The sequence below is a fragment of the Ostrinia furnacalis genome, unplaced genomic scaffold (genome assembly GCF_004193835.3).
Source record: "Ostrinia furnacalis isolate ACB-3 unplaced genomic scaffold, ASM419383v2 OfSCF1132, whole genome shotgun sequence".
In the NCBI taxonomy this organism is placed as follows: domain Eukaryota; kingdom Metazoa; phylum Arthropoda; class Insecta; order Lepidoptera; family Crambidae; genus Ostrinia; species Ostrinia furnacalis.
In genome coordinates, this window is record NW_021131371.1 from 451,760 (window position 1) to 467,296 (window position 15,537).

At 35.9% G+C, this 15,537-nt stretch overlaps 1 protein-coding gene across 1 annotated transcript; it reads left to right on the forward strand.

The window, feature by feature from the left end:
• Positions 1 to 2,309: 2,309 nt before the first annotated feature.
• sel (canopy family protein seele) lies at positions 2,310 to 10,813 on the forward strand. Its single transcript, XM_028302642.1, has 7 exons — positions 2,310 to 2,524; positions 2,599 to 2,666; positions 3,121 to 3,220; positions 3,898 to 4,052; positions 5,780 to 5,872; positions 8,305 to 8,400; positions 10,125 to 10,813. The coding sequence occupies exons 1-7, from the start codon at positions 2,434 to 2,436 to the stop codon at positions 10,284 to 10,286; spliced, it is 765 nt and encodes a 254-aa protein (XP_028158443.1). The 5' UTR covers positions 2,310 to 2,433; the 3' UTR covers positions 10,287 to 10,813.
• The last annotated feature ends 4,724 nt before the right edge of the window (positions 10,814 to 15,537 follow it).

Sequence of the window (15,537 nt, forward strand, 5' to 3'; positions counted from 1 at the left end):
GTAACCTGAAAGAAAAGTTGGTACCTACACGCATTTCGCATTCCAATCATCATCTACACGAACATAATAATAGTGCTATGGATATGCGAGCGATAGGTGCAGAGATCATTCGAGATTCGTCAGCTCAGAGCAACCTATGGGGTGCATATCCATAGCTATCTATGTCAGGCAAGTGTCGGCGCAATATGGGTTGGATACGTACATTGAGCGGGTCGGGAGACTGGCCCTGGCGCGGACCACGAGCCCCGGGGCCCCAGCTAAGCTCTCCGGCCGACCCACCACCAGATAGAACACAAATTCGGACATTTTCAACGCAAATTCCACGGTATCGATCACGCACAGACGCCATTTTGAACCGACACTGAGCGCGGTGCCGCGACGTTGCCACGTCGTTCCCAGCCACTATTTCTGGCGCCCTCCCCCCGCGCGCCTTCACGACTGAGGTCGTCAAACAGCGACAAAACATGATTTGGATCGGCCACACAGTGTACTTAAATCCTTATTGGAAAAACGAAAACAACATCTACATGGCTACGGAGCGAGGGGGGAGGCGGACAGCTCTGTGATAAGATAGTTATACACAGTATAGAATGTGCAGCGGCTTTCACCGCGAGAAGGCGCGACCGCGCAAGCTCGCGCCGACATATGCCATTGGCCAGTGTCGAGATCGATAGGCAAACAGCGACGAGGACACCGACCCAGAAACATAAAGCGCTCTATAGCTACAACCGCACGGCTCACTTTGCCGCGGCAGCTACTATAAACAAACTACCATACCACCACATACAAGTCCTCACGTACAAACGCACGACTACAGCCGCGGAGAGCGACGCTCGGCAATGAATGTATACGTACATAACATCATGTATTATGGCAGTTTTCTAGAGTCGAAATTCCTGTATCACGTCGCGCCCAGCGCTCCCTACCGAAGGACAAAGGGCCGATTTCACACGAAAAACAAAGGGAAAAGCCGGTGTGAGGATAATAACATTTTTTTTCGTTGCAATCGCGGCGAAGTTTATAACAAGTGTATGGACGTTGCCAAGTCGCACGGTTAGCATCGTAGAGAGCGCGCGGTCTACACTTATGAAATTCAGATTTTTTCACCAACTGCACATGACACGATAGCATTCTGATAACACTTTTATTGAATAATTGGTCAAAATTAATGAATTTTCGTCGCCTAGCCCACCACGAACGATAACGCGGCAGGTGTGACTATCATCTATATACAATATGGTACTATACGATACCTATCTGCATTGATTGAAAGCAGTTTTTATCATCAAAAGCAATCAGAATCAATTATAAACGTAAAATAAAGCTCGAAATAGGAAAAGACGCAGTCTGTCAACCATTCACTCACCTGTATTTTTAATCGAAATGTGCTTCTTTCTTCACAATATTCACTGGGACGCCACTTCAAGACGCAACAAACAAGAATATTAAGGTATTTTAAGGATTTTAAATGATTTGATATGCACAAAAAAATTATACATTCCGCGAAGCATACGTCCTACGCGCAGTTAGACCGAATGCGAACTGTTGGTTTGGTTTGGGTCGCCTGACGGGTGGGAGACGGCGGGCGGAAAACCGGAGAGCGGGCGAGCGAGGGAGACCCGAAAGGGCAATGTTTTACAATCGCAAATGCATTCAATCAGTTAAAATACTAACGCTGGTACATCTCTAAAATCAAATCATTTTTTTTTGGACAAGATTCCATTAGAAATAGGAATGTTTGTGTAAGTAAATATTAAGACAAGTATTTGTTTTGACTCGTGACTAATTGCGTTTCCTGTCGATCATTTTCTTTATTGACGTTTCTTGACACTTTTTTTTAGTCGTGAGTCGCTACTAATGAGGTCGTATAACTGAATTAATTTAAAATATATTATTATTATTCCTATCTAATAATAAGATAGATAAAAATTATAGTTGAGCGCAATGATGTAATTTTACATGTTTTTAATATTAAGCATTACTATTTTACATAGAGTTTTTTTTTTTGTTCTTAGTAAATTAGCTATTCAAATACATGGATTCAATACTTCTTTTTGTTTCAGATTAATTGGTGTTATAAATTAAAGCAAAATTATACTTGATTATGTTGTTTATTTATTTATGCTATTGCATATTTGGAAATTATTTATTAAAAAAATATATAAGCTACAAGGATCTGTGTGAACGTGGCTAAAAAAAGAACTGACAGATTCCTTAGGAATTTTGGCAGATTAGCTTGGAACTAGCGCCCTCTTCTTCGTTTTTTCATATTGTCACATTGTTGTATCTAGAAATGCACCAATCAGAAATCGGTGCGTGTATTTTGACAGGAAGATAAACTTCTTTACCACGTCGAGCAAAATATTCCCCATTATTTCGAATTTTCCGTGGAAATTACACTTATTCTGTTACGTTATCTAAGTGATTAATAAAATGCTGTACAGCAGCAAGTATTTCGTCGTATTTGCAATTTTATTTGCGGCTGTTTCGGCCAGAATAGACCCAAAGAATTTGCAGTGTTTAGGTTTGTAATAAAACTTTATTTTAATCACATTTTAATGTGTTACCGTGTGATTAAAATGATATAATCCATTCCAGTGTGCCGGACGACCTTCGAAGAGCTTAATGATGCGATAAAGAAGATCGATAAATGGAAAAAAGTTGATGTAAGTAAAACTTTTGTATCCCTCTATTTTATGTTTACATTACATTTATAAAGAAAATTAATTTCCTTCGAGTATTTCAGAAAAAACTTGTGTTAACTCTGGATCACAATTTTATCTTCTTACTTAGGACTGAATATTCAGAGATTAATTTTAAATACAGTCCAAAAACTTATTGTTAACTGAATTAGGTCATGATAAAATACATTTGACTTGAAACAGTATGTAACAAGTAAATGCACAGTTTAGCATTATCATAAAAAAATTAAACTTAGCTATGTTATGCCACTTACAAGCAATTCCAATGCAAGTATCATTGAATGATACAAAATACATTTTAATTTACTTGTAAAAGAAGTTTTTTTTTTTTTTTTTATCCACAATGAGGAAAGCCTGTATCTCACCTGATGGTACAACAAAATATATGTAATAATGTTTATTTCCATACAATTTCTAGGTTGGCAACTTCAGAATGGATGCGGCTGGCAATACACTGCAGGACAAAGTTCCCGCCCACCGCTCTGCAGTGTACATATCTGAGATGATTGATGGAATCTGTAAGTAAATAGTCGATTGAGGTAAAAAAGAGAATAAAAGGTGAAAAAATTAATAGATTTCTGCCTGCACAAAGAAACAGAGAACTAGGCCTACGTTCAAACTAACTGTAGATGTATTTGAGTGCAGTTCAATTGAAACCTAAAAGATACAATTGTAGTAAAAATAATAATGTATTTTTTTTATTCCACTCATAAAACTCTTAGCTCATTTTATTTTTGTAAGTACACTTTTTAAAAGCAGTTTTACACTTCCTAGTATTAACCCTACCACTGCTTCGGGACAATAAATGGGCCAATGCCAGTGTGCTGAGAAGAAGCAGCGCAAGAAACGAAGTCACTATTTGACGTTGAAGTGACAATACCTCGTAATCATCATTATCATCATCATCATCATCATCATCATCTCAGCCATAGGACGTCCACTGCTGAACATAGGCCTTCCCCAATGCTTTCCACGTTGATCCATTGGTAGCGGCCTGCATCCAGCGCTTCCCTGCTACCTTTACGATATCGTCGGTCCACCTTGTAGGTGAACGTCCCACGCTGCGTTTTTCTCCATTCCAGAACCTTGCTGCCCCATCGGCCGTCAGTTCTGCGTACTATGTGCCCTGCCCATCGTATTGTACTTCACCGTCGTATTGTGCTAATAAAGAATTATAATTATTTGTATATTCCAGGCAAGAAGATGGACGACTACGTCCGAGTATACTACAAGTCGACCGGCAAGCTGGCCATCATGCAGCTGGTCATGCCCAGCGGCTCCATGAATCCAGAGTTCAGCAAGACTACGTTCGTGACAGATGACGATTTGAACAAGAGCTTGGAGTATTATGTGAGTCAACCCTTTATACGGCAGTGGGAATATAGTTCCCACTAAATTTTGAACTTTTAAATGTCCAAAGTGAGTAGGTACTTCCCACAAAAAGAATCTTCACTCTGGTCTGTTCTTTGTAATTTGTGTTATGCTTCGGTTTTATTTATCTAATGGATTGTTGTATTTCCTGACGTAAGATTATGCCCATATTACTTTTTAATTTGTTGTAGTTTTGGAAAATAAATGGCTAGTCAAATGAGTTTTAGTGACGTCATAGAGACATATTATACAGTGTGAGTCACGTTAAAGTGTACATATGAAAATAGATGAAACTAGACCTTTTTTTATCGACAAAAAAGAGGTCTAAATTTTTTGAGATTTTTTTTAAATTTTTTGAAGAATTTTTTTTCTTCCAATTACTTATTGTAAAGAAAACGTAATAACTTTTAAACTAAGCGGTATATCCTGATAAAATAAAAACAGTAATAATGCTAAATAACAGGCGATACTAAAAAAATACATAAAATACACAAAAAAGGCCAACAAATAATAAAAAATGATACTTTTTGAAAAAAATCTGCTTTAAAATTCGTGTTTTTTTTTGTTATTTGATCAATTTCTCCAAAAAATGCCCCTATAACCGGTAGTTTTTATTGCTTTGTATTATTCCCTATCGTATAACCTTCGTAAAACCAAAAATCGCATGTCTCTATCCCTATCACAACGTTTGTAATGATCGTTTGAACTAAGCCTCTCCGGGCGCGCCATTCAACGCTTCGTTAACAACGAAACTGAAAATGGCTCTAGATTTGTTATTTTGATAAAGACAAGTTATATTTCAAATAAAAACAAAAGATTTCGAAGTAAAATAAGCATTTTAGTTAAAATTAAAATTGTCTCTAACTGTAGCGGAGAATAATGTTGTGGCAGGCCTTTGTTCAAACGATCATAGCAAATGTTGTGATAGGGATAGAGACATGCGATTTTTGGTTTTACAAAGATAATACGATAGAGAAAAAAACAAAGTAATAAAAACCACCTGTTATAGGGGCATTTTTTGGAGAAATTTATCAAATAACCAAAAAAACACGAATTTTAAAGCAGATTTTTTTCAAAAAACAAAAACATTTTTTATTATTTGTTGACCTTTTTTGTGTATTTTATGTATTTTTTTAGTATCGCCTGTTATTTAGTATTATTATTGTTTTTATTTTATCAGGATATACCGCTTAGTTTAAAAGTTATAACGTTTTCTTTACAATAAGTAATTGGAAGAAAAAAAAATCTATAAAAAAATTAAAAAAAATCTCAAAAAAATTTTGACCTTTTTTTGTCGATAAAAATAGGTCTAGTTTCATCTATTTTCATATGTACACTTTAACGTGACTCACACTGTATGTCGTTTCCATTCTTCCGCTAATGTTTGAGTGTTATCGGTACACGCTAATCATTCATGAGTGCACACGCACACTACAATAATGCCTTACGGATTGCTCCGCCTACCGGTCCGTTTAAATTGAGTCTGATAATTCTATAGATTCTCTCTAACTACCCCTGGCACTGTAACTGCTATGAAAAGTATTGTTTTATCGTATAATTTCGTGACTTTGGCAGTAAATTCCCTAAAACATGTTCTGCTTTTCTATATTGTACCTATTCATGATTTCCATAGACTCTGACAATTCATTGTTTTCAATCCACATGTTATTTTAAAGTTTATAATTCTATAATTTCTTTTATTTCAGTGTGAGCGAATGTTCGAAGCGAACGAGGACGAAATCACAGATCTTTACAAAAATCGGCCCGAGGATGACGTCATGCCTGACGCTGAGAAGGAGGTAAAAAGTCTTTGTTAAACTACTAAAATATACTCGGAACAATTATAAATATAGAATAGAATATTATTTATTTGGCACAATACACAATAGGTACATGATATAGGCACAATACAAGATTAAAACATAGAAAAAAACAAAAAAGAAAAATAAAAATAGATTTTAAGTGCCCTGTGCCAAAAAGGTCCCTGACTCAGCATTAGTCGTGACAAAGATGCCACGACACTGATTTTCAGCAAGGACCTTTGGGGCACTGGGGTCGCCGTAAAAATAAAAAAATAAAAGAACAAAGAAACACAGATTATACCTAACATAAATACAAACAATAAAATCATAAAACAACAATATAGTAAAATCTAAGTCTATTGATTATATTTCAATTACACATGATGCAAAAATATTTTTCATTTAATGTACGCAATGTTTGAAACGGAATAGATTTAGTGCTGGGGTATTTCTTGTATAATAAAATCGATTATTTCCGCGGTTCATTAATCGATTGCAGTGAATACTTAGTTATTAAAAACATCACAAAAATCAACCATATTTTTCGATTGATGACTTTAATAAACGCATAAAAATTAATTTGTAGTTTTTAATTTAAAGAAACATAACCAGCACTTTTTAGGAATGGTTTTTTGAACACAAACCATGAAATATCTGTTTGTTAGTGGCTAGGCCCTTTAACTTTCCCCTGGGACAAACTTGGCCTTCACTGGTTGGGTTGTTGGCGGTCAAGCTGTAGATCCTGGCTACACAGGAGTTGCAGCGGCGGGAACGAGAGGTGGGAATAGTCCCGTTAGTGGCTAGACCCTAGTCACTAGTGTTCTTTTTTCCAAACGATCCAGTTGTTTTTAAAACAATAACTGAAATTTTAATTTAAAGTATGTTCGTGTTGCTTTTTGAAAGGCAAGTATCCAAAGTTAAAGGGTAAAATAAGCGTAATAAAGTCTGAAATCAACCCAGTAAACTACGAATATATCCCGAGAAAGCTTCTCTTAGGGCAGATATGCTTTTTTATGCATTATTTCCCCGAAAAAAAAGGGTCCCCGTGGCTAAAAAAATTCTAATGGCCTAGTACGGCTAGCACGAAAAACTTTCGAGTTCGAATTGTTTGCGTATTCGAATCGCTAAGAAAAAAAGCTAAAAAGAATTTAGTACAAAAACTACAACAGCGCCCTTGTGAACGTGTCGTAAAGTAAACTTAGGCTGGGTTGCACCATCTTACTTTAACCACGGTAATACTATCTATACAGTATTCCAACTCGGCCATATTTTTGAAATAAATGTCAACAGCCGAGCGGTACGTCACCCTATGACAACATGCGATAGGGCTGCCCACCTGCAGAACCTATTTTCACTACATCTGCCTACTTAGATTTTCTATCTAGTTTTGTGAGTGTATTTTGTGATTGTAATTTTTAATTTTATTTTGACAAACAAAATACTTTGTGAATGAAATAGGATAAAAATGCATGTTGTCTCGTCATTAGTAGATTTAACTAAAAAAAATATTTGTGTTAAGATTTAGTAACAAATCTTATAAATTTGCGACCGAAAAATGTATGCTCCTCGACCGAGGCGTACAAAATGCTTAATTTATTACAGAGTGTTGGGTAAATGGTATGGTGAAGTCAGAAAATTGATATCAGCATTTTAATAATTTTAATACAAATCTGATTTTATAAATATGATATCACTGACTACACCGTACCATTTACATACAATGTTAATAATATGGGCTAGTGTCGGCTTATAAGCCCATTTACCTCACACCCTGTATAAATAGGTACTTGTAATTATTTTTTATATAAAAATAAGTCGGGTTTTCCTCCCTGACGCTATAACTCCAGAACGCACGAACCGATTTCCACGGTTTTGCATTCGTTGGAAAGGTCTCGGGCTCCGTGAGGTTTATAGCAAAGAAAATTCGGGAAAAGGGGTAAAACGGGATCCACGCGTACGAAGTCGCGGGCGCCCGCTAGTTTTTTTTATAAAAACAACACTTACTGTTTACAAAACAACACATCGTCAGTTTATTACTGTGGCACATTCGCGACACCCCCGACTTTTGCATGTCGAGCGCATACCGAGATTTGAATTTCGAAGGAAAGCTCGCGTTTCGTCCGTTTATATGAAGTTACAATACTGTATGATAGTATTACCGTGCTTTAACTGTGACAAACGTCAAAAATCTGTCAAACTTCATACAAAAAACACTGGTTATCGTCATAGTTACGGTCCAAGTTAGGTGGTGCAACACAGCCTTAGTTTGAGAATCAAAATTGTCACGTTATCGTTATATTCGAAGGTTGAGTATCGAATTTTGTCGAATACGCAAACGATTCGAAGATGAAAATTGTTTATAATTAGAACTAGAGGTACCTTTTACACTCGTTACATTTTGATATGAATTATTTTCTTTTCTGTTGCAGATCTGCTTCAAACAAGCCGGCTACTGCGAGGACTGGATGCTGCCGACTGAGGAAGACACCACCTGGACTGAGGAGATGGAGCGCGAGTATGTCAAGGTAAGACCTACCTACTATATCTTTCTTAAACATATTCTTAATATTAAGTATAGTCCGATTAAGCCTGGGCGCAGACCACCGATTTTTAGTTGGGCCCGATTTATTTTTTAAGGAAATTAACATACTGACAGTAGCTTCACAGTTCATTTATGAAAACCTTTTATATATTCGCAAAAATATAGAGCAATTCACGAAAAAGAGTGATTTGCATAACTTTAATACAAGAAACAAAAATAAACTTGCCGTTCCAAATTTCAGACTGCATAAGATTGGGAATTAATTTAGTTATGGGGAAATGTATTAAATTATTTACTAAATTACCACAAACTGTTGTAGAACTACCCATTCATAAATTCAAAGCACATATTAAAAGTACCGTAATGAAAAAGGGCTACTATAAAGTCTATGATTATTTAAAATATAAAAATGTTTGGGATGCGTAACTGCCTAGCTCGCATAAATATTTATAACTATGTATTTTGAAAACCTGTAAACCTTTGAAAAAGAGGCTGACAATAGTGACTGAGTTTCTTGCGCTGCTTCTTCTCAGCACTGGCCCATTTATTGTCCTGAAGCAGTGGTAGGGTTAATACACAGAAATAAATGAGTTTTACTGAGAGAGTTTTATTTTAAATTGTATGAAGAAACGTCTGATACCAATTTGGTGTAATGTGCGCACTTTCATACATCTCTGTACTGATCAACAACCCGACCTAACTATCGGCCAACTAAAATTGGGGGTCTGCACTTAGGGCTAAAATTACCAAGAAACTGTCGACTCGAGCATAAGACGCTATTGGCTGAAATGGACGAATGAATTACGTAACAACCTACTACTGCTATTTCTATTTATTTATATTAACCGGCAGACAGTGGTGACTGAGTTTGTTGCGGCGCTTCTTCTCAGCACTTGCCAAATGTTTGTCTCGAAGCGCTGGTAGGGTAAAAAGATTATGAGACATGTAGAGGCTCTTAAGATCAAAATATTTGACAATTTGTAAGTACTATCCGTTCACGATAAGTTTGCCGCTGGCGATATGACGTCACGCGAAGGAAAGTGTCTAAAACATTAGCAAACTATATTGATTTTTTTTTGTTCATTAATATTGATAAAAATTGTGTATTTGCGTAAAATAAAACACTCAATGAGGGCTATCGTTTTAGCGCTCACCAGTTAGCGCCACTGTAGAGTAAGGTCCTGTCACTTGCTAGTAGCGAAGACAGTGGCACCAACTGGTGAGCGCTAAAGTGGTAGGAGGATCGTATTTGCACACATCAAGATGGCGCCACTGTAGAGTAAGGACCTGTCAATCGCCAGGGGTGCCAACTGTTAAGTATAAAAACGATAGCCCTCATTGCTTTTAATCACTAATTATTTGCGTTTAATCGCGGTTGGAGGAGGGGACGCGAATTCCACGGACCGGCAAACTTAGCGCGAACGGGTAGTACTTGTTATTTTCCGGTGACATATTTGATAAAGCCTGGTCCGTGAGCACGTAGAATCCCGTCCAATGACCCCAAGCTGCCCATCCTTGTCACTCGCACGTAATTATGTTGCTGTCGCGCTCGCACACTCACTGCGGGCGCGCGTCGCACAGTCGCGACAGCAATATAATTACGCGCGAGCGATAAGGATGGGTAGCTTGGGGTCATTGGACAAAATTCTACGTGCTCACGGACCAGGCTTTAGAAATATTAATCAAAATATTCATTATTGTCACCAGGTGCACGGCCCAGACCCGTACGGCTTCAGTTCGTTCGGCGCCGGCGCCGGCGGGCCCGGCGGGCTGGGCGGCGGCGGCGGGCTGGACGCCGGCGACGACGCCGACTTCGACGACGCCGCCGGGGACGAGTTGGACGACAACGAGCTTAGAGACGAGCTGTAGTGTGGTGGGGATGCCAGAGTTCGACAATATTGCAAATAAATTCACGCCTTCGTAAACTTCGTTGAAGTTGTGGACCACAATTTAAACCTTTACAAGGCATCGGAATAGTTCCCACCATATTTTGAACCTTATTCGTTTGTGTTATGGTCCAAAAACAATAAAAAATTGATTATGTAATGGGTAGAGACTGTACAAATACAAATCTTTTATTCTGTGCTTAGGCCTTTTCCAGGGCGCTTATACACGTCCCAAATAGCTTGCCCTAGCTTGCTTCGTAAACCTTTTGTCTCAGCCTAACCGTGGCACTCAAGTTAAGAAAGCTTATAATAAAAGTATCTGGCTCGAAGGACCAGTGTGCCGGATAGTTACGAAATTATGAATAACAATTCATGTAAATATCTAGAGAATCCAGGGAACATGAAATTCGGTTACTATAACGTCATGAAAAAGGCAATACATAATTTAAAAACTATTTTCGATGGCTCCTACGTATACTGGCGTAAATGAAAAAAAAAGATTTTACAGGAGAGCCATTTAAGTAGCCAGAACCATACTGGCTACTTAAATGGCGATAATAAAGGAGAGCCATGAGATGAGAGATGATGATGAGAAATAAGAGGAGGCTCTCCTGTAAAATCCATTTTTTTCACTTACGCCAGTATACGTAGGAGCCATCGATTTATAACATGGTGCAGTTTGGCACAAGTTTTTTTCTATCATGTGGGTTGTAACTATTGACGTCATAGTCTTTAGTCAGACTTCACAAAGCCACATAGTCTTTCAGTGTCACTGGTATTGTGAACCTTATATGTTTTTATTTAATTAATCAGATCACTGTACGTACAGTTTTCTGTATTTTATTCACTAAATTGTCGAATTCTACTGGCGTAAAATTTAAATGTGGAGTGTGCAATAGAGATTATTGTTGATGCGAGTATTAATGTCAGTTGTGTGTGTGATATGTCATGAAATCATGATTGTAAGAAATCGGAATAGGTGGTTTTACATAATACTTGTTGAAGTTAAATTACTATATGTGAATAAACCAAATGGGATAAATTTTGGATTATTGGTAATTTCAGCAACATTATACAGGGTGTTAGGTAGTTAAATGGGTTTATAAGCCGACACTAGCCCATGTTAACATGTACTTATAAACAGTTTGAAGTCAGAAAATTGATATCATCATTTTAATTATTTTAATTTTCATACTAATCTGATTTTATACATTTTATTTTGTAAAAGGCTAGTGTCGGCTTATAAACCCATTTACCTAACACCCTGTAGTGAAGTTATAAATTAAGTAATAATATTATTTGTCATACTATTTTAACTTTGACGTAGTTACATAAAAAGCACCTATTCCAATGTACTATAACTAGGGTAATTTGTGGCCAACATACTTATAAAACCATGACAGATTTCAATAAAACGTCTTCCTAAATAAAATATATTTACTTACTAGTATTTGCCCGCGACTTCACCCGCGTGAAATTTAGTTTGTCACAGATCGTCATAAATTATAGCCTATATGTTATTGTGGGTTATAAACAATAATACTGTAGTTTCATCAAAATCTGTTCAGTAGTTTTTGCTTGAAAGAGTAACAAACATCCATCCAGACATCCAAACTTTCGCATTTATAATAGTAGGATTGACTGATGTCATATACCGGATGATCAGTTTTATATTAGATCTAAAACATTTCTAATTCAAAATTCACCCTGTATACACATACATTCCAAAAATATTCCAAAATATGTAAAATTGACAATATAATAAATGTGCCTTATTAAATATTAGACGTAAAGATATTATAATTACTCAAATGTCATTATTAAAAATAAAATATGTGCTGAGATTATTTGCATAATGATATTGACTTGTGTTTCGTTATTGTATAAAATTGGAGATTAATACTACTACTATACTTTACTTTGCCGTTGTAAGTACTAATTCAAGTATGTACCTACTACCCACCTAGAAACTACGTTGTCTTCTACAAAATTAATGCTACTATAGCATTGCAGTCACACTTGATGTGCCCTCGAGTGTACAAAACATACGTCCGTATTCACAAACGATGCTTGCTTAAGTGAAGCAGCAAATCGAACGCGCAGCGTTGAATAGAGGTCCGATTGGTTCGTGTGTCACCCTGTGCCTGTGCGTCCACGCGCACTGTGAGACCTCATAGTAATGTTTGTGAATACTGGACAGTTTGCATTTATAAAAACTTGTCACAATAAAGACCTGCCATCTTGTTTAGTTTTAAGGTGAACCAGGGTATCTGTAAATGTGAGATGTCCGATGTTGTTGTGAAATTAAGAGTGATTTAAATGTATTAAATACTTGTTTTTAAAATTTGACTTTTACTTATAACTAGCGGCCGCCCGCGACTTCGTACGCGTGGATTCAGTTTTACCCCCTTAGGAGTTGAATTTTGCAAAATCCCGTCTTAGTGAGCACCTACGTTCTAAAAGGAACCCCCATGCAAAATTTGAGACTCCTAGCACTTGTAGTTTCTGAGAATTCGTGATGAGTGAGTCATGCCCGTTTTCACCATCAATCCCTAATTTTTAGGTGACCCCTATAGTAACAAATAACAGGAATTTTGTTGTCATAGGGGTCTCTTAAAAATTAGGGACTGATGGTGAAAACGGGCGTCAGTGACCTTTCGCTTTCATAAAGATAGATTGATCATATAAAAGACGTGTAATGTTGTCAGGAGTATTTCAAAGAAAAGCAGTTTTCTTAAGAAAAATATATATATTTATTCCTATATCACATTAGGCAAGAATTATAATAAGCAATACAAAATATAATAAACATTAACTTAAAAAAGTCATCTTAATTCAAGATTTTTGAGTTGGTAAGACAGAATCAAAGAGAGAAAGTTACACAATTTTATTCCGAAGTGAATATCTGTTATATTAATTAAAAATAGTGATATCATTATCCAAATATTTTTAACCGACCTCAAAAAAAAAAAATTTTTTTTATGTTGTCAAATAGCTTATTTTAAAAGGAAATAAACAAACTAAAGTACCTATCTACATTTTATACATTAAATAAATTCTTTGCATCGAACTGTAACAAATACATTTACATAAAACCTAACATATTTGAGTATTTCTCAAAAAAAATGTACGTAACGAAACGGTAGTAACGAAATAGTAAGGCCATAAGGCTTGTTATACATTGGCGAAATATTATGAATGCTCTTTATTTATTCAATTCGAAATATTTGTAAGTATGCACCCAAATACGGGGTAATATTAAGGGGTTAGAAATAAAATAAGGGAGTAATCATTCATACTATTTTAATAAAAATATTTTTGTTCCATCATGTTTATTCATTTTGAGTCGTTCTCTGTATAGTCCAGTCATTACGTACATTCAAAAAAGAAAATGAATTTGCGCTTCTAATTTTTTAATATGTTGTAGGGGATACCTAGAAAAGCTTAACTTGAGATTGTCGACCAAGCTTTCCTAGGAGCTTTCGCCGCCATGTTGAAAAAAGGGGTAAAATTTGTTTTTCGGCAATAACTCGGCTATCCGATGAGACTCGAAAATTTTTGTAGGACACTTTTTGTAGCTTTCTTTGTGCTCTACAATAACGCCCGAACCATTTTTAGCGTATCATGCATCGTTATCGAGATATCGATCGATAAAGTCAAAAATTTTGGACACAAATTATTTCGGAATAATTAAATAATTAACGTCAGATACGTACAACATNTATTTGGTAATAAGTAGGATTATAGCTATAATTCTTCGTTATCTTAAAGATTAATATTCATCCTTCAAAATTGTGTGTGTGTTTTTTTTGTGTGATGATTTATAAATATAAAACTTTTGAACTGTTTCAAAGCACACTTTTTTTTTTCAAAATGTACATTTTTTTTGAGAAATACTCATTTATTATTACCCTGAGTAATTAGGTCAGGCATTCATAGCAATTCGTTAAAACTAATCATCATTATAAAAATATTCTGAGTAAAATACTGCATTTATAATAAATCATCTGACTTATCTAAAGTAAGGCTGGGTTGCAACATCTTACTTTAACGATAATAAACGTCAGAAACTCCATAAAACACCGGTTATCGTTACAGTTACGGTTAAAGTTAGGTGGTGCAACTCAGCCTTAGTACCTATTTGTGATATTAAACTTAACATTAACTTTTGAGTATTTGACACCAACGCTCATTTTCTAAAATAATTATAGAAAATGTCAATTAGTTTTTAAATACATTATATCCTTGGAGGCCACTGTCCAGCAGTGGACGTCATTTGGCTGAAACGAAAGAACTGCAAAATTAATTATGTATTTTGATATACAAGTTGTATAAATGATTGGAGGTGTCAAATACTCAATTAACAGTAGATTCTAAAAATATTAAATTAACTACGTGAAAATATAAATTTAAAACTTCATGACAATAACAAATTGAGCATTTTATCTATTTCTAGTGGTATTATAACATCATGGTTAACTCAATATAATTTGTATCTATGAGAAACACTTGTGATAATATTACTCTACTGATTTTAAAAAGTCAGCATAAATATCTAATAATCCTTGGCACTATTGTGAAATTCTAGTTCCACAATCCTTTAGTCAAGTACCGTCAGGAAAATATTACATTGTTTTAAATTATCATAACGTAATTTATTTATTACTGTCTTATGTCACTTGCATTCAGCAAGTATACAAAATTAGGCTACTGTCAGCAGTTAGTTTTCTGTAGGGATGTTATGGATATGTAGTTTCGGTTATGGATACGGTTACGGATATTTTTTATTTCGGATATCCGAAAGTTTCGGTTACGGTTACGGATAACCATAACATCCCTATTTTTCTGCCGTATGTAGTACCGTCAGTAAATAAAAAGTAATTATTTCACATAATTAACTAATTAAAACAACTTGTTACCAGCTCTTGAGTCAGATACGGTCAGCAAAGTTCAACACTTACCGTACCATCAGCAAAAAAGAGTAACGTTTTTCACAAGTAACTCCTCCCAAGTTACATAATAAGGTACCATCAGCAAATGTACAACACTGTTTAATGTACCGTCAGCAGCAGTAAGTATTTCTGTCATATCTAGTACGGACGGCGTTTATAGAGCAATTTTTTCACAAGTAACTCCTCCCAAGTTCCATAATCAGGTACCGTCAGCAAAATTTGTTGCACTTAATTAGCTTAATGTACCGTCAGCAGTATTAATATAGTCTGGTCTGCGAGCAC

Coding starts and splice junctions, on each gene's coding strand:
- sel (XM_028302642.1), top strand. CDS start 2,434: ATGCTGTACAGCAGCAAGTATTTCGTCGTATTTGCAATTTTATTTGCG. Junction 3,221..3,897: donor TGAGATGATTGATGGAATCT/GTAAGTAAATAG, acceptor TGTATATTCCAG/GCAAGAAGATGGACGACTAC. Junction 8,401..10,124: donor TGGAGCGCGAGTATGTCAAG/GTAAGACCTACC, acceptor TATTGTCACCAG/GTGCACGGCCCAGACCCGTA.